The sequence below is a fragment of the Manis pentadactyla genome, chromosome 7 (genome assembly GCF_030020395.1).
Source record: "Manis pentadactyla isolate mManPen7 chromosome 7, mManPen7.hap1, whole genome shotgun sequence".
Taxonomy (NCBI): domain Eukaryota; kingdom Metazoa; phylum Chordata; class Mammalia; order Pholidota; family Manidae; genus Manis; species Manis pentadactyla.
This window is the reverse complement of record NC_080025.1, coordinates 102,638,859-102,657,149: the sequence shown is the minus strand read 5'-3', so window position 1 is coordinate 102,657,149 and position 18,291 is coordinate 102,638,859. Positions and strand designations below refer to the sequence as shown.

The window sequence follows — 18,291 nt, the reverse complement described above, 5'->3', positions numbered from 1 at the left end:
GGATTTACAGGTAGTATAGTCTCTCTGGATTCATTTGGAAATGATCAATAAAATAAATGGGTGAACAGCATTTAAGTACTCTGAAAAATGAAATGCTGGGCTGTCTGGATTTGAGAAATATTAGGAAAACTACCCATTTTACTCATTAAAACCTTTAAGACATGCAATTACCAAAGCAGACAGATGCCCCAGGCACATCTCAGTCAAGCCATTCAAGTTTCTGCTGCCCCTTTTCTAGTCACTGCCTCCATGGCAACAGTCCACTGACCTGTGCTTAAGGGAAATAGAATTGCTGGCAAGACTGAGATATATAATAATTCCACTTGTCAATACAGGTCTGAGAGAAATAGATGGATTCACACCAAATTACTTAACAAACCCACTAACAAAATGAGTGACCCCCAGCAAGTGCCTAGACCCAGGGTTCAGAGTGGCCCCCAGGAAAGGCAAACAATGCATTATTAGTTTGAAGAAATCCACACCGACACCTGTCCATCACTGAGTTTAGACTTCTTCCTTCATTTATTTACCTTTTCCTAAAAATGTATTGGGCAGCTCATTCAAAGTGATTATTCATCTGATTATTAACTGGCTGCAAAATTAAATCCTAATTAATAAATACAAAATGATCTATGAAAGGATATATTTTGTTGCACAGGTTTCCTTATGAGAGTATCTTCTAGAAATATCAGTTCCAACACCCAGGACCTAAACTCTTACCCCAACCACACAAGAGTCCTCCACCTACTCACCTCTTTTCTTGGAAATGTCCTTGTGGGCAGCCTGCAGTTGTAAGAGACTGCCTTCTTGGTGGCATTACTCTCTGATTCAGAAATACAAACCCTGCTTCAGAGATTTATTTCCTAATTCATCTTCTGATTTGTCACAGCCAGGAAGGTCAGCTTCTAGATTTTCTATTCTAAATTACTTTTGAACAGATTCTGCAAACAGACTAAGGAATGGCTTTCACCTGCACCGGAACAAACTCAGAAAGTTGGGGCTCAAGTCTCTCTCTTGTTAAAATGTAAACAATCAGAAACACCACCATTTCCCAAACCAATTATTTGTAAAAGAATAAACAGGTGCTTTGGAGACACTGGAGTTATAAAAAAGAAAATGGCAAATGATTTTTTCATGGGCCAGCTGCTCAACTGATGTGATTCTGGGGAAGGCTCTCCTAGGCTCTAAAACTCAATCAGCAAATCAATTAAGATAATCCCCGTCTCTGCCAACAGGGCTGCGCCGCCTCTCTGCTCTCCCCCATCTCAGTGCTTTCTGGTGTGGGGTGTCACCTGAGCCAAAGCAGCCAGTCAGCCTGAGGGCCCTTTGCTTTTTGCTAACCCTGGGCAGCGGGGAAGGGTGGAAGCGCGAGTCCAGTTTAATGAAAGATGAGCAGTCCCCAGAAGGAGCAGTGATCGCCATTCTGCCCTGCTTATCATATCTGTCCCAGCCTAAACTTGCCTTCGAAGCTGGGCTCGGCACAGACGCAGTGGGGGCTGACCAGCATGGCTGGCTGTCACTTTATTTCAGTGGAAAACACACAGGACCAGGCAAAGCAGATGGTTCCTAAAGGGGCACATCCAAAGAATCTGCTAGCACAGAGGGGTGGTGTCTTTCAAATAAACAGCAGCTTACTGGAGAGGAAAATCAGATCTTCCTCGCCACATCCTGCCACAACCCATCCAGCTTGAACATCACTCATTTTGGAGTTTCTAATCCTTGGCACGGCATAACTCTCCCTTTGGGGCAAGGGACAGCCTGTCTTTCTAAGCCTCCCAGAGATGGCCATCATCACTGAAAATGCTTCTGCCTCTGTCAGTAAAATCTGTTATTTACGTCGGACCACCTTCAAGAGACAGCTGACCTGCAGATCCCATACGATCACCAGCCCTAAGAGAAGCAAATCAAATACCATATATTTGGCTAATTGGGTGGAACTAGAGACAGAGCTAGTAATGATAATTAAATGATAATTAAAAACACGGACTATTTTCATCATAAAACATTAGTGAATTTTTTTTTCAAATTCTAAATAAACTCCCAGATAATTACTTGTGGAGGTCCTGGCTCTGACTGTATGAGTTTGGGCAAATCATTTCACATTTCCGGGCCTCAGTTTCCTCCCCTGTAAAATGAGGGAGTTGAAGTGGAAGATTTCTAAGGTCCCTTTCGCACTAAAATTTTAGAATTCTTTGCATAGGGATAAGTCTCCTCCATCATTGTGGCAAATCACATATATAGTTAATCAACTGGTTTTCAGCATAGATTAAAAACAGAGACTGTTTCCATCACACACGTAGCTTACCTTTTCAACAGTCGTGTGTTCTTCATTTGTGACGCTGGTTTTTCTTGATTCGTTTTTAGACCTGCTCAGCCTCCTGGAAACCTTTTCTCTCAGTAAAGTGGCATATCCAATGTGTTCATAAATGGGATTTGTTGTCATTTTAGAAATGTATTCTGAAGCTTTTGTCTCTATGTACAGGGTTATCAAGCCATCTGTGACCAGATCATGAATCGATTCAAACCTCTTCTCACCCACAAAGTGTTTTCCATCATAGAAGAGCCTGTAGTTTAAAGTCTGGTTTCCAAACCTGCCCACGAGAGAATGAGAAGTCACAACAGTGTTAGAAATAATACCAGTGAATAACAATAGCAGCTAACATTTTTAAAAAGTCTTTTAATATTTATTTACTTATTTATTTATTGAGCACATACTGTATACCAGGCACCAGACTAAGCACTTGACATGATTGGTTTTTTTTACCCATTTAATTATCCTAGAAAGCCTGTGAAACAGGTACAATTATATCTCTGCCTTATGGCTGAGGAAACTGAGATGTGAAGAAATGGGGTACCTCTATGAGGTTATATGCTGGGAAGAGGCGGAGGTGGGATTTAACACCAGGCAATCATACAGCATCACTTGATCCTAGAAATCACCAAGGCCCTTATTCTCATTTGTAAAAGTCAGAACATAGCATAGCACCTGATTTACAAATATCTTACTTTAAAGCTTCCTTAACAGGAACAAGCTATGCCCTTCCACCCTGTACCTGGCAATTACCTTTGCAAGGGAAGCTACTGGCCCTGATGTCTCCTTATCACTACATCTTTGACCACCACTGGTAGAGCACCTCATGCCTCCCATCCCGGTTAGGGAGGCAGAAGGGAGCCGAGGGGAGCTGAGGGAAGCTCCCTGCTTGAGCTGCCTTTGCCAGCGTCCCAGTGACTAACCTATAAAGCCCTCCTCCTTTACACTGGCTGTCCCTTCTTGGCCACAGTCCTTTATCTCACAGCTCCTGCTTGGTTCCTCACTGGGACTGCCAGCTCCTGCTATGGGGGTGCTGGGATGCTAGGAAAATACTTTGCATACACACAGCACTTACTGGCTTTGAAGTACTACCACATCATTTAAGGTGTGTTCAAGCCATCCCCAGGTACCACTTGGAAAGTATCATTCCACAGTCACAACACTGAGATGGTGCCCTGAACACGTCTCTGTGGGCTGCCCTGGGAAGCGTTTCCATTGATACAATTCCTTCTATGGAGAAAAGTCTTCCCAATTTTAAAGAGTTCATAAGTGAACTTTTGGAATACAATCCAATTCTGAAATTAGATACGTTCCCCAAACCTTACAGGATTGCCATGAGGATCAAATGATATAAAATATTTGATCAAGTTTAGGAAAGCGCAGTATGCAATGCCTTTTGTGTGCTGTGATTCTCAGTTCTTGTGACTTTGTGGTGAACGTGCACGAGAACTCTGCTCCTGTGGCTCACTAGCATGGAGCACCGTGACTGCTGGTGGGAATGATCCCTGTGGGGGACCCCGAGGACAATTCCTGTCAGTCCAGGCACACACACTCAGTGGGAGCTAAGACTCCTGCTGGGGCTGCCAGGAACTAACCAAGGCAGAAGCACTTTCCCTTGGCTGGCTCCATGTTTCAGGCAGAAGTGACTATAGGCGCACTAACTTCCAGATAATTCTCCACTTTGCTCTGTATGCCTAAAGAGAGCCTTAGTGTCCACCCCACTGATAATATCTGTGGCCAGGGAAATGTATAAACCTTGAATATCTACTGGTTTTTGTAAACAAAGCGAAAAATAAAAAATAAGTTCGGGAGAACGGAGTGATCAGTTAACGGGTACAGTTTCTGTCTGGGATGGTGAGCAGTTCTGGAAATGATGGAGATGGTTACACGACATGCAGCATGTACTTAATGCTGCTGAGTTGTACACTTACAAATGGATAAAATGCAAAATTTATGTTATGCATAGTTTATAGTAATAAAAAAAATGGGAAAAGATAGTCATCACTTGTAAAGCCAATGCAATAATGGGTGAAATCAAGCTCACCTGAGAGCCAACGTGTAGCACCCGGGCTGGCGCTGGCTTTCTCTAAGAATGTAGGCGCCCTCCACGCCTCCAAGAAGCTCATCTGCCTGCTCCCGGGAGATGATCCCATGAAACCTGAGGAGAGACAGCACCATCCCTGTTTTGGACAGGCCACGTACAAAGTACAGACCACAAAGAGTCAGGCTAAAAATGATGGCAGGGCCACCCAGAATCTGCAGCCCCCAACTTGGATGAAGAGGAGAGTGGCTACTGAATATCTTAAAGGTGGATCTGGAACCACCCAGCATGCACCCCAACAGCTGACAGGTATTCAAGCAGGTGAAACACACACTCCACCTGGCTTTCTGTTATTGTCTTTGCTCTCAAGCTAAAAATTAAGGTCCAAACAAAAAGCCAGGTAATGGCTCCTTCTCTAACCACAGGGAATATCAAAAGAGCAATGACCAATTTAGCAGTTAGCTCAAACACAGAGATTTATGTATCATCCTGATTGCAAATGAATACCTATTGATTAGCAATCTGCTTACTTCAGGTGCTGGGTGTTGTTAATTTTAGAGGTTCATTCTCAAGAAAGAATAGCCAGCGATCATCAACATTCTTCCATGTCTTCAAATTTTGAGAGCAGTCGCTTAGAAATATGTTTGAAAAAATGTACCTATTTTTCTTTTTTTATAGATAACTATTTTTCTTTCCCTGCAATTTTGACAGTAACACACAGGCAAGTAGAAAACGTGGCAAATCCAGAGGGATTAGGCTCAACACTGCCTGCTATAGTCTGGAGGCGGACGCCTGAGGCCAGTGAGAGGCTAGTGAGACTGCGTGGTGGGAACTAGGGGCCGGCAGCCAGCCCGCTCTCCCGCTTGTCTTTGAGCAAAGATGGCTGCCCACCAGCTTCTCGGAGATTCGATCAATCCAATCCGTGTTTCAGAGGGAGGTGGGGGAGCTGGGTTGGGGGTGAGGCCAGTGTCAAGGCACGTAGGGCTCCTGGGCTCCTGGGCTCTCAGGAGAGGAAACAACACTCTCTAGGATTACCCAAACTTGAAGAACTTTGGGGAACAAGTTAGAGAAGAAATTTTTTGGACAGAGAATCCCTTTCTTACTTTCCTGGAAGGGGGAGGGGAGAGAGGGAAGTTGGCTGGACAGCAAGTTTTGTCTTCTCCCTCCCAGGAATGCAAAGAATAAGTGAGAGGTCCAATGTAGTGGGGTAATATTTTTGGGGAAAATGCCTATCATGATACTTATTTCCTAATTCTCTTCTATCCAAAATAAGCTTTTGTCCTAGGGGAGAGAGGCCTGAAGAAGCTGTGGCTTGGTGTTCCAGAATGGGCTCTCAAAAGTCTAAGCTCCGAGAAAGAGGCTTTCTGGCTTCCTAAATTTTGGTTTTAGATCCTGAGAGCCAATGCATGAGAGCGTGGATCAGTGGTTTTTGGAAGTGAGGATGAGTGTGCTGTGCCATATAGAACCCTCCTGCCCAGAGGGGAAAGTGTCCCCAGCTCCTGTGGGGATTCGGGCAGAGCCCGGCTCGGTCAGAGGGGCCAAGTGGGCCCCACACAGCATGTGTGGGGTTGGAACTGGTAGTCAGTTTATGGGGATCCCGGAGCTGAAGCACACGGGTTTGGGGCTTTGATTGTAAGCATGGTGGCCACTAGATCCTGTGGACCTGTGGGAAGCATGAACTGGGGCTGGAGAGGGTAGGAGGATGCCTGGGCAAAGAGGCCTGAGGGCAGACTTGCAGACCCGGAGTGGGTGAGAGTGCGTGTGTGTGTGTGTGCAAGGGGCTGCTAAAAGGGGCACTGGGCATTGCAAAGTTCCCCACCCTTGAGTCAGAAAGGACAAATGCTAGTGCCACATGAGCTTTGAAGCAGTGACATCCAGGATGCCACTTGACTGCAGGCCAGGGTGTGGCAGGGGGATGACCCCAGCAGGATGAGGCACACATAGTGGAGGGCTTGGGGGCCTGACGCCTTCTCAAGGGAGGAGGAGTAACCCAAACAGGCAGTTAGCCTGAAAGCAGTGAAGTTTCAACACCCTTGAACTGACACATATAAATGATGGCCAGCAGCAGACACAGAATGTCAAGAACCAAGTTACATTTGATCGTTCAAGAAATAAAAGCTACAGTTTTGTGGCTCTGAAGGCCCAGTCTGTGGCTTATCATCCCTTTATACATAGATTTTAAAATATTCATGATGTATCTATCTTATGATCCCTCTTTGTAAAAAGAATGCCTGCACATACACACAAAGAGATGAAGGGGATAGGTTAACAATCATCTCTTGCATGGTGGGGCTATGGACACTTTCCACCTTTATACTCCTATGTTTTCTAATTTTCCTAAATTAGCAGGTATTCATTTATTAATGTTTTAAAAATAAAAGTAATACCTATGCACAATGGGAAAATTCAGGAATTAAAAGCACAAAAGAAGTAAAAATGCAAACAGCACAGAATAAAAACTCTCTTTCCCTAAAGGTATACAGTCAACAATGTCTTGTGATTCCATCTATGAAAAAAATGCGCATTTGTGTTTCCTGAATAGAGCATGTATTAATTTTTGAATGGAACCAAAAAGGTTTCATTTTTGAGAAAGAAAGGGAAACTTAGAAACTGAGGTTTTTAAGCTAATTTCTCTCTTATCCAAAATGTTTCTTTTTTGTAGTAAAGACACTGTTTCCTTGGTCTCCTCTCACTATTTAGTTTACATGGATTGGGGGTGGGAAGATAAACTAGGCTATTCAACAAAATTTTCATGCAAAAAAGAAAATGTACAATATATAAAAAGTTTTTTTGAAATTCATGTACAAAAGTTTTCCATTTGAGTGGTATATAATAGGTTTCTATTTTCTCTTCTTTTTATTAATTGTGCTGTGAGCAAAATCCAAATCAGTATACTGAAGGGAAAACAATTCACACTGCAGCTAACTAGGTTAGATGTTTGGGACAGGGGATGGATGACAGCGGAGGCCAGCGTCTCCCGGCAGGTAGTCCAGAGGCACTGGCTGAATTCCCAAGGCTGGGAAGGAAGATTCAGAAATGCAGTCACGGCAATTAGGAAGTGACTGCTGGGCTGGGACAAATAAGAGGGTCATTAATCACGAGGAGGAGGCATTGATGGGTAAGGGAATAGAGGAAGAAGGTTTTGGATTGGCCAGGATAGCATACGAGGTGGACTTGGAAGAGACTTTGCCTCATAATGCCTCCAGGTTGGATGTGGGAAGAAAACAGATTTGTGCCTTTGCCCCCTGTAAGCTGTTCTACACGCCACAGCCTGAGACTGCAAATTATTTTTATGGCAATGCATATTTGCTTTGCAGTAGGTTTCTGAGAAAGCAAAGCAAAACAAGAGTTGAAATTAAGAGGAAAATGGTCGGGGAGTCGGTGTGGGGTGGATAATCACGGTATTAAGGCAATTTGCCTAATGTATTCAAGTCAAGAGAAATCATCATTTTGGATTTATGAGACTGCAGGGAGATGAGATGACTTTCCTGCATTGTATTTATTGAGGTACATGAAAGTAAGGAATTCAGCTAGGCAGTTTACAATATTTGACCCCCTAAATGTTTGTATGGCATCAAGGTAGAAAGCGAAATAAACTACTAACAGGTCTTCAGTTATGGAAAATGCTGCGTTATGTTTTAAATACCTGCCAGGCAGTCAGTGGCTGCTTTTGTGGAGAGAGCTGTAGCAGGACATACTCTCCCTCTCATATTAATGGAAGCCAAGCACCTGAGTATTACAAAGAAAATTCAATACAAGGGGGTCTGATTGCATTAATCCTTACTATTAAACTCTGGCACAATGGTCATTTGCTGGGGACCATACATTAGAAAAATTGTAATATTTAAATGATATATGAAGTGGCTACTTATTACATTATTAAAACAAAGAATGGTATAATACATACTCTCTTCCATAATATTTTGGTCTGTTTTCCACCTATATTAAAAAGAAGAAAAATATTAATAATGCATTTGAACTCAAATCACATAGTTAAAAATACTGTTCAAATAAACAGTTATAGTTCTGGTAGTAATTTTATTTTAGTTTTTATTCCCCAGATCAGAGGTCCATGAAACTATTGCGTTAACAGCACATTCTACTACCTTGGGTAGGAATGATCTAGAATCACCATACTTCCCTAACCGTTAGGTTCATTTCCCACCCAAACCCAATCACCCAATAAGAGAATCTTCAAAGGAAACAAAATGATGCTTATTTTAATATTAAGGAATTTATAAAGATATTAGAAGGCTTCATCCTGAAGGATAAAATGAATATTTTTAGCCTGAATAAAACATAAGCATTTCTTTCTTTTTTTTTTTTTTTTTAGTTTTATTTTGGTATCATTAATCTACAATTACATGAAGGACATTATGTTTACTAGACTCCCCCCTTCACCAAGTCCCCCCCACATACCCGTTCACAGTCACTGTCTATCAACATAGTAAGATGCTGTAAAATCACTACTTGTCTTCTCTGTGTTGCACAGCCCTCCCCGTGCCCCCCCCAACACTATACATGTTAATCGTAAATAAGCATTTATTTCAATCTTCATCTAATTGTTTCATTATGTATTTATAATCATTTGGTCTCTTTCCAGGCAAAATCATATTTTTTAAACAAATGGCTAATATTCACTTGACACAAAAGGTATAAGATAAAAAGGACACAGTTTATGACCTGACTAAAAATCACAAGCATACCAGAAAAGATTTTTCAATCACAGCTTGAGTCTTAGGGTGATCACACTGGATTTTTATCACATATATATGATAATCTACTTTTACAAGAACTTTCTTTTCTTCTGTTCATGGCATTAGAGTTTGGCAAGAAATTAATATGAATTCTCATGTTCCACTTTTGTTCTTCTAGTCTAATTCCAGGGACACTGAAAATATAGTAGAGCCACATTAAGTTATGGATTTTCACTGATGGTTATGACAGCAAGTTTATGTTTATTTACTAGAGTAGACAGTGAGCCTGGCAGCTATTTAATTTATAGTCATTTCTGTCTACAGTCACATGGGCAGTTCTCTGAGCAGGACTCACAGGCACAGCAGTGGATTTCAAGGTACTAGGCAGTTTGCCTGCCTACCTCCATCCTCCAAAGGATGCAGGGGATCTGACTGGGCAGCAGGGAGCTCTGGAGGAGAGAAAAAGGTTCAGAAAGGGGGAATCGGGACTCGGACGACCACTTTCACAAGCCTGCCCTGGACAAGCCTCACTGGCATAAAACTAATCATCTAGATGCTTCTCAATATGTGTTCACTCTTCTGTGCATTTTCACTTGAAATGCGCTGAACCAAGAGGGGACATTCATAATTCTGCTCTTCAAGGTTTGAAGCCTGCTCAGAATCATTACAAAGGAAGATCTAAATAATACCATTAATAGAAGCACAAAGTGTGTAAAAAGGCACCTTGTTATCTAACGTGTACCATTACTCTACATGCTGGTAAGCTTTTTAATAGGAATTAAACATTTTGTTATTTATATCATTCTATTAGCTTTCAAAGTTCTTACTTTCATGATACTGTAGATGTGTAACTGCAACACCAACATGCCATAGAAGAAATTTAGAACTAGAAAAGCTAATGAAAGTAAATAATATGTAATGGGTAAGATATCTCTCTATTCTTTGAGAATCAATATTCCAAATTTTGAAATGATTCCCTGTATATAAGGACAATTTTATTTCCATCTTTGTGGCTGCATCATAACACATTTTTGCTAATCTGGGTATAATTCCCAATCCCATTCTCCTCCCCTGGCCTCTTATCTCCCCAAAAGTAAAAGTAATTCATTAGCTTTCCAGATGGGCAGCCTGGTAGATAGAGCCTACTACTAACTCCTGGCATGCAGGTAAGTAGTTAAGGAACACTGAATTTAACTGACACTTAAGAAGACAACAAATTGCTTTCAGGCCATCAATCATAATACTATATAGCACACTTATTATGCTTAGGGCTCTGTGACCAACCCTGTTATTGTCATGATGCGATGACTTCAACGATGCAGAGAGGAAAAGGCATAAAGAGCTCAGGGGTGTTCTGCACTTGCAGCAGGAAGAAACACTTGGGAAATCTAACATATGCACCCCAAAGAGGAAAGTCACTATTTACGGTGCCATGAGAGAGAAAATGAGATCTGACCTACCGGACAGTCTGATCTAATACAGGAGCAAATCTACGTGGAAACCAAGAGGAAATAACACCAGAGCTCTGAATTGTGTGGGACAAGCTACACATGAAACAGAGCCATGGAATAGCTCCCAAATATTACATGAGATGTACACTAAAACATTGCTTTTTGTTTATCTGAAACCCACACCTAACCAGGTATCCTGTTTTTCTTTTGTTCTAACTCTGTCCACCCCACATTTGGGGAGGGAAGGTGGAAATAAGAGAGAGAGAGGCAGAGAGGCTGGGCCTCGCTGATCAGCTCCCCTGGTCGGGGGCTGTTTTGATAGCAGTCACACTCCGTCTCCCTTCCCTTTGCTGTCTCTATAAGTCTTAAAGAAAATACAGCTGTCCTTGTTAATGTTAAAAAGAGAGAGAGAGTGGCTGGGATAAAAAACAAACAAACAATAACTTCCTTTTTCTAAACTTTTTGCTCACAAAAGACTAAACATAGTCTCTTTCTCCACACTTCACTAAGCTTCTAACTAGTCAAGAGCTTAACTTAGGTTAAATGACCCTAGAAAAACCATAGAACATCCACATTTTTTTCAAGGTGGATAATACTGGATCCTCAGATCCACATAAAACTCAGTCAACCAGGTGGTCAGGGCTCCTAGGGTCAAGGAACCTGACTAGAGAGACTAGTAACCTCTACGTGGTGGCCTGGGAATGTCCTAACAAAGCCTGCCTCAGTCCCCAGTGCAGCTCTAGGTCAGTCACCAGTGGAATCAGGACCCATGTGTGAAATGCAGATATTTTATTAAAGAGCCTGTAGCACTGAATTTCAGCTTCCAATTGTATGAAATTCTCTTCAGTGAGTGAGACAGAGGGCAGTTGATAAATAAAAAGTAAGGCAGCTCAGAAGTTCTCAAATCCTCCTTGAGAATTGTGTGCTAAAATTAAGCACTTGATCAAAAAATGGAGGCCTTAATTTATACAATCATGTGGATTCAGGAAGGGATAAAAATGTGATGCCTCCCAACATGAAAAAAGGTTGGTTCTAGAGTTTCCCTGCCACTCATGGAACAGCAGCTGGAGCCGGACAACCTGCCACCTGGGGGAACGTGGCCGTCCTGGACATGACTAACACAAATTGGATCTGCAATACTTGCTCTGAGAATTTGGAGCTCCAACTCCACGAAGGGAAAGAAGCCCACTCTTCTTAAGGGAAAAAAATCTAATCATTTGTAGCCATATTACTGTATGCCTCCTATACCAGATCCTTAGCTGATCCCCCTGGTTCAGAAGGGAACATCCCTCCTTACAGATGAACACTGAGCAGGAGATCAGTGGACTAGTAGACATGAAATGGGTCTTCCCAAGGCAGAGGTGAATTAGGTGTATGTGGTGTGACCATGCAGTAAAGGTAGCTGATTCTTTTTAAAAAGTGGCCCAAGGAAGGCAATACACGCCACTGATGTCACTGTTGATCATAAAACCACTTTTGGAATTCCTCTTTTGGAACTGTGTTAAGACTTGCTACCCTCTCTTGAATATCCTAACAGCGGCATTTCTCAAAGTGTGGTCTGGTCATTCAAAGCAGAACCTTTAAGCTGCTTGTTAAAGGTTATAGATCCCTACATCTCAGACCAAATGAACCAGAATTACTGAGGGTGGGTGTGTTTGTTATTTAATCAAGCCCATGAGATTAAGCATACATTAAAGTTTCAGAATCACTGCTATATAGAAACATTTGGTTTTGAGAATGGTTTTGAAAGTGGATGTTATTTTGGCAAACAGGCAGAAGTTATTCAGAGCTGAATTCAGTAAATAGGATAAGTGATCCAACTAGGAAATACAGCTGAGACAAAAATGAGGCATGATCCTAAGATAATAAGATTTGCACTGTGTCTTGTTCCAAAGGTATTTTAGAAGAGATGTTCCCGACATACTCTGAGAAAAGGGAACTTGGCAGAAATAAGAGCACAGATTCCCAAAATGACTGATTGGAAAGGAACTGCACTCATGTAATACATGTGTTAAAGTAAAATCTATCTCATGACTTTATAATCACATCTCAAGCATAATCATTGCCAGTACTGTAACATCGAAGGTGGTTTGAGTCCTGTCTAGTCCTGTCCACACGATCCACGCACTGGGTTCCTATGTATGCACAGCCAATACAGATGCTATGGTTTCCCACCTAATGGCCTCAACACCCCGTATTCATCCTGTGCTCCAATCCCACTAACTACTGACAGTTCTGAGATTTGCCCCTCCAATATGTCTATAGTTTTTCATATGTTCTTATTTTAAGATCCTGAACTCTTTTAATAAATAGGAGCAGATTATGTGATGGTTGAAAGGGTAGGCTCTAGACTCAGACTGCTGGCTTTGAGGCCAAAGCTGTGCATCTGTAAGCAAGATACTAATCTCTCTGTTCCTCAGTTTCTTCATCTTTAAAATGGGGATGATAATAAAAGTGCCTGCCTCACTGAGTTGTAATAATTAAATGAATGAATACATGTAGCATGCTCACAGTGGTGCCTAGAGCACTCAGGTTCAATGAGTATTAGCTATTACCAGTATCCAGAAAGGGCCACCTCTCTATAGAAGGAAAAGGTAGGCCCATTCTTTTCTGTGCTCTTAGAGCTCCTTTAATATCTCTCTGTAAGAAAACTTACCATCTCACTATATTTAAAATATTTACTTTCCCATTTCTTATTTAACTACTCTTAAGTTTTTCAAAGCAACACTTTTTATCCTTATTCTCACTGTATTCTCAGAATTTTGCCTAATGTCTGGCATGGAGTGAATGCAGGCACTCGTTATTTGAACCTAATCCTCTCCTAAAAATGTATTGGGCAGCAAAGTTTCAAATACCAAGAGCCTATATTCTGTTATATGAAATAGAAAAAAAAAATAATTCATGTTCTTTTTTTTTTTTTTTTTTTGTAGATAATTATTTTTTATTGAAGGGTAGTTGACACACAGTATTACATTACATTAGTTTCAGGTGTACAACATAGTGATTCAACATTTATATACATGACAATTCTAGGTACCAGCTATCACCATACCAAGCTGTTACAATATCTTGACTATATTCATTACATCCCGGTTACTTATTAAAATAATTCATATTCTTAGAGCACTCAAAAATATAAGTTTCCCAAATACTACTCAAATGTTTTTAAGTAACTCTATAACAACTGGTAAGAATTTCTGCAAAATATAAATATTAAAACACCAATTACATAATTGTTTAACACAATGGAGTAAGTACCAGGTATGTCTGTATGCAGTCTACTGCTGAGTAGAATAAGAATTTCATTGTCCTCCTACACGGAGCATGTACCAGAATAAAAATAAACAATGAAATAATATTGCCACATATTTGAGAGATAGTATCTAAATTGGAACTGAGTTGAAAGTGCCCCCAGGTCCTTGGTCTAAACAAGTACTGAGGGGCTAAACCCTCAGGGAAAAAGTGCGCAAAATTATGGATATAATATGCAATCCGCTTAAACATGAGGCTGATCAGGAAAACACAAATACAAGAGAAGCCCCCCTTCCATCTTCTAGCTCCCGCTCCTCAAAGTGTCATCTGGGGACCAGCAGCAGTGGCATCGACTTGGAGCTTGTTAGAAAGGCAGTCTGCGTTGCAAAGGGGAGTCATATACACATCAAAGTTTGAAAAGCTGCCATGCACATGAGAACTTGTTATAGCAGATTTTTAACTGGGAAAATGCTTTTTGGCTGAAACCCTTTGGAAGTTGTTAGAGCAAATACCCGGATAGTGAGTGCTCAGAGAGTGAAGTGTGCCTGTGTTCATTAAATATTTGCAGACTGAGGCAAAGACAATGAATGCACAGCCCCACTGTCACTTCAATTGCTATGTGACCCTGAGTTATTTCACTTTTTTGCATCTCATTTTCCTCAGTTTTCAAAAAAACTGGAGCTGTTAACAACCTACTATTTTAATAAGGATGTTTCGAGACTAGATGAAATAATGGATGCAAAAAACTGTGGGGCTTGGAACAATGTGGTAATAGCTTAGCATTTACTGAGAGGCTACTTTGTGCCAGGAACTATCCTTAGGGTTTCACGGGCTTATCTCATTTAAGCCTATGAGGTAAGTGAGTGCAGAGGCCACTGAATAAACTAGCTTGAGGCAGGGCTAGTAAGTGGTTTCAGACCCAGGACATACACCTTTAACTGCTGTGCTTCCTGGTTTCAGAGTAGATGCCAATCAATGTTGATGCCTTTATTGGCTATCACACAGTTCTATGCTTTGGTTAAATATTAGATGATCTGAATTGTTCTTAATTTTTCTTTGCCAGGATTGAACACTTAAAACCTCTTTTGAATGAACTAAATTCTGTCAGTGAGTTAACAAATGAGAACTTGGGATAAATTTGCCCAGATGTAATATTTTGGGTCTGTCATCGATTTCTCTGTAATTCAGAATTATATGTGTTCCAAGATACCTGGTTTATTTTCCAATTTTAAGGAAGAATTCTCAGCATTTTGTAAAGCTTGAAAGAACATGAGGGTGACAGCTGTGTAGTGAGAGACAGGAAGCATAATCCTTAAATGAGTTTGCTTTATAGTCAGATTATCATTGCCTAGATAAACACGAGTTCTTTTAGATTCAACACAAAGACATTTAAAGAATATTGTGAGTCTTCTGTAAACAAGGTTTCCAATTATTGAAAAACAAAGCTTTCATAATCCCTCAGCAGCTGGTCTATGTTAACTTTTTACTTAATAGAAATAATTTAAAAACCCAATTTAGCAACCTCCTTCACAGGGCAGTTAGACTGCTGGATTTTCTGAGATACAGATCAAGTTCAGAAGAAAAGGCTTTATATGGGAGGATTAGTATTGGCGATATGGGGCAATTTCATCCTGAAAAAAATAAATATGGATAATTCCTTTCTAATTAGAAACCAAAGTTCTCTATTGAAAAGGAGAGAAAGAAAATGCAAACTGAAACCAACATCTGGTAGTCAAAGGGTATCCTGCAGAAGGAAAATTGAGCAAACTTTAAAATCTCCTGTTACTTTTCATCCAGAAATAAAGCTTTAGTTTTCCTCATGGCATTACTTTAAGGCTTTCAGAATTCTGATGAGACACTGCTGAGGTGAATTCCTTATCTTGATTGGAATGTATTATTAAAAAAAGTCCACTGACCAGTTTTTTTGTAATAAACCTCCTTAAAAGGTGACCAATGGCTTTGCAAAGTTCTGTCAGTACACACAAGTCAGGCACTTGAGTTGCCTGGTGTAAACATGCTGCTATACTATAGCTGTACGTAATACATCAGGCTAGGCGGGCTCAGGACCAAAGCAGTCCTCATTCATTTTTGGTTGGTTTTCTGCCTTCTTGGTTTTTAATTCTGATTTTTCCAGGAATTACAATTTAAAAATCAGTAATAATATTAGAAAAAATTAAAAGTAAAAAGCTTTTTTAGACCAGTGATTCTCAGCTGGGGGATGGGGGGGAGGGGTGTTTGTTCCCCAAGGGGTATTAGGCAATGTCTGGGGACAGTTTTGTTGTCATCACTGGGGATGGAGGGTGCTATTGGCATCTGCTGGTAGAGTCCAGGGATGTTAGTCAACATCCTAATGGACAGTACAACCACCCTCACCCACACGCAACAAAGATTCATCCCATCCACAGTGTCTGTAGTGCTGAGGCTGAGAAAGCTTGCTTTACACTAAAAGAACTTCGGACTCTTGAGTATTCCCAAAGAAGGTTGCTTTTAAAAAAGATTTTAAACCAAAATACAAACAAGCAACAGATACTGTAGATATACAAAGTAAAATGCAATCAAAGAAAGATTTGTTTTAGATAGCACTGGTAATTTATAAAAGCAGCTTCCGAGAAACGACATACCCCCAGCTGCTCAGGGAAGTAGCTCAGGTAAATGCACAGCCGAGCAGACCAACACCGCAGGAAGATTAACCAGGGAACTCCCCCCCACCTTGGAAAAATGGGAACCAATCTGAAGTATCAAAAACACTAAAGGAAAAATGTAAGTTATTTTTGGGGAGTAATCATCCATGATATGCATACAAGTGAACGAATATTTAAATCCCTTACTGCTATGGGATTCCATGCTTCACTTCACATTGCTTTGAAACTTTGTTCTGATCACTGGTTTGGACACAAAAAGTTCCACCACTAACCACTTCCACCACTTTTTCCTGGGCCACAGAGGACACATGGGAGCTGAATCATTGTCTGAATGGCTTTCCAGTACCTCAGTGATGTCCTGATTTTCTAAGCTTCATTATATAAGCAACCATACAAAATGAATATCATAATAGTGGAAGATGAATTGCTCAAATTACTTATATTTGGATTTGGGTAGTAATGGAAGGGCCACGACACACAGACACACTGTTTTTTTCCCAAGTTCAGACCTACTGACCCTGACCCAGAGCCCCCGCGAAGCATAGCGGTTGGCAACACTTTACAGGTGCCTTCAGTGTGTGCTTCAGTCCTCCCAATAGGCAAGTCACACTGCAGCCATTCCCACTTCACAGATGAGGAGAGCAAGGCCCATAAAGTCACATTATGTGAAGATCATGCAGAAGCATGGAGATGAGATCCAAATCAATATCTGATGGATGCCAAAGCCCATGCACTTTTCTTACACCAAGAGGAAGGGAAATTGTCCAGGGGATAACAGAGATGATACATTCATGGAAAACACTGATTCTGCTGTAATAAATAAATGGGTTGACCCCTACACTGTTAAACCCTTAGAAGTGCCCTCTGGAGACTGGGGCAGGCTGTTACAGGCTGATCTGTCCATCACATCCGATGGACAACATCCTTTACTCTTTATCCCTGTGAATGGTACCACCCATGGCATCAAACACCCAGTACCCAAGCTAGAAAGTGTCACCCCAGATTCCTTTCTCCCAGCTCCTCTTGCCATCTGTCACTAAGTCCTATCCATTATGCAATTCCTACTGCACTTGAAATGGTCTCTTCCTCTCTGTGTCCGCTGTGCTGCTATCTACTCATCTGGACATTGATATGGTCTTTTTACAGGTTTTCCTGCCTGTGCATTTAGCACCCTCCAAACTACCTTTCACGCTGAGGCCAGAAAATGCAAATCTCACCGTGTTGTTCTCTGCTCAAAACTTTTCGTTGGCTCCCCATTAGTATGTAGTCAAACCTACACAATTTAGTGGAGGGAGCCTTCCTTAGCATACTTTATCTCTCTTCTCTATTAATTTTTTTTCCATGACATTTATCATCATCTGAAATCCTATCTATTGTATTTTGTTTTTTTTTTGGCCAATCTTTCCCATTCAAATGGAAACTACACCAGGGGCAGAGATTTCTATGTTTTGCTTACTAGTGTATCTCCAGAGCTTAGAACAAAGTTGACACACAGTATGTGCTCAATAAATATTTATTGAATGAATAAATGAATGGCATACAGGCTCTTCCTAGCATGGTTTTGCCTGTGGATCCAGAATATATCCCTACCAGCACACACAGGTTTGCCCCACCACATCCTTTTTCCCTCATTCTTTATCTTCCTTACAGTTTTTGAAACACACTCTGGTTGTTCATACATTTTGGCCATTCTTTGGACAGAGTATTTCCTCTGCCTGGAATTCTAATACTTGCTCTTCAACCCATCTATGTCCATTTGCCTTAACCTGGCAAAATGTTACTAATCTTAAAAATAAGAGGTAAAATGTTGCCAGTTATGGAAAATCTTTTCTGGTTGCCTCAGACCAGCTTAGGTATTATTTCTATCACTATTTCTATTATTTCTATCCTACTTCTG

The 18,291-nt window shown here is 41.0% G+C and overlaps 1 protein-coding gene across 2 annotated transcripts in view; it reads right to left on the bottom strand.

Annotated features, from left to right (window-relative positions):
* CHN2 (chimerin 2) overlaps positions 1–18,291 on the bottom strand; it is a 285,188-nt gene that overhangs the window by 97,645 nt on the left and 169,252 nt on the right. For both annotated transcript variants that reach the window (XM_057504615.1, XM_036897399.2), the window contains exons 4-6: positions 8,260–8,291; positions 4,356–4,469; positions 2,306–2,591 (exon numbers count right to left, since the gene is read on the bottom strand). In XM_057504615.1, coding sequence (XP_057360598.1) covers positions 2,306–2,591; positions 4,356–4,469; positions 8,260–8,291 — 432 coding nt within the window. The remainder of the gene's footprint in view (positions 1–2,305; positions 2,592–4,355; positions 4,470–8,259; positions 8,292–18,291) is intronic.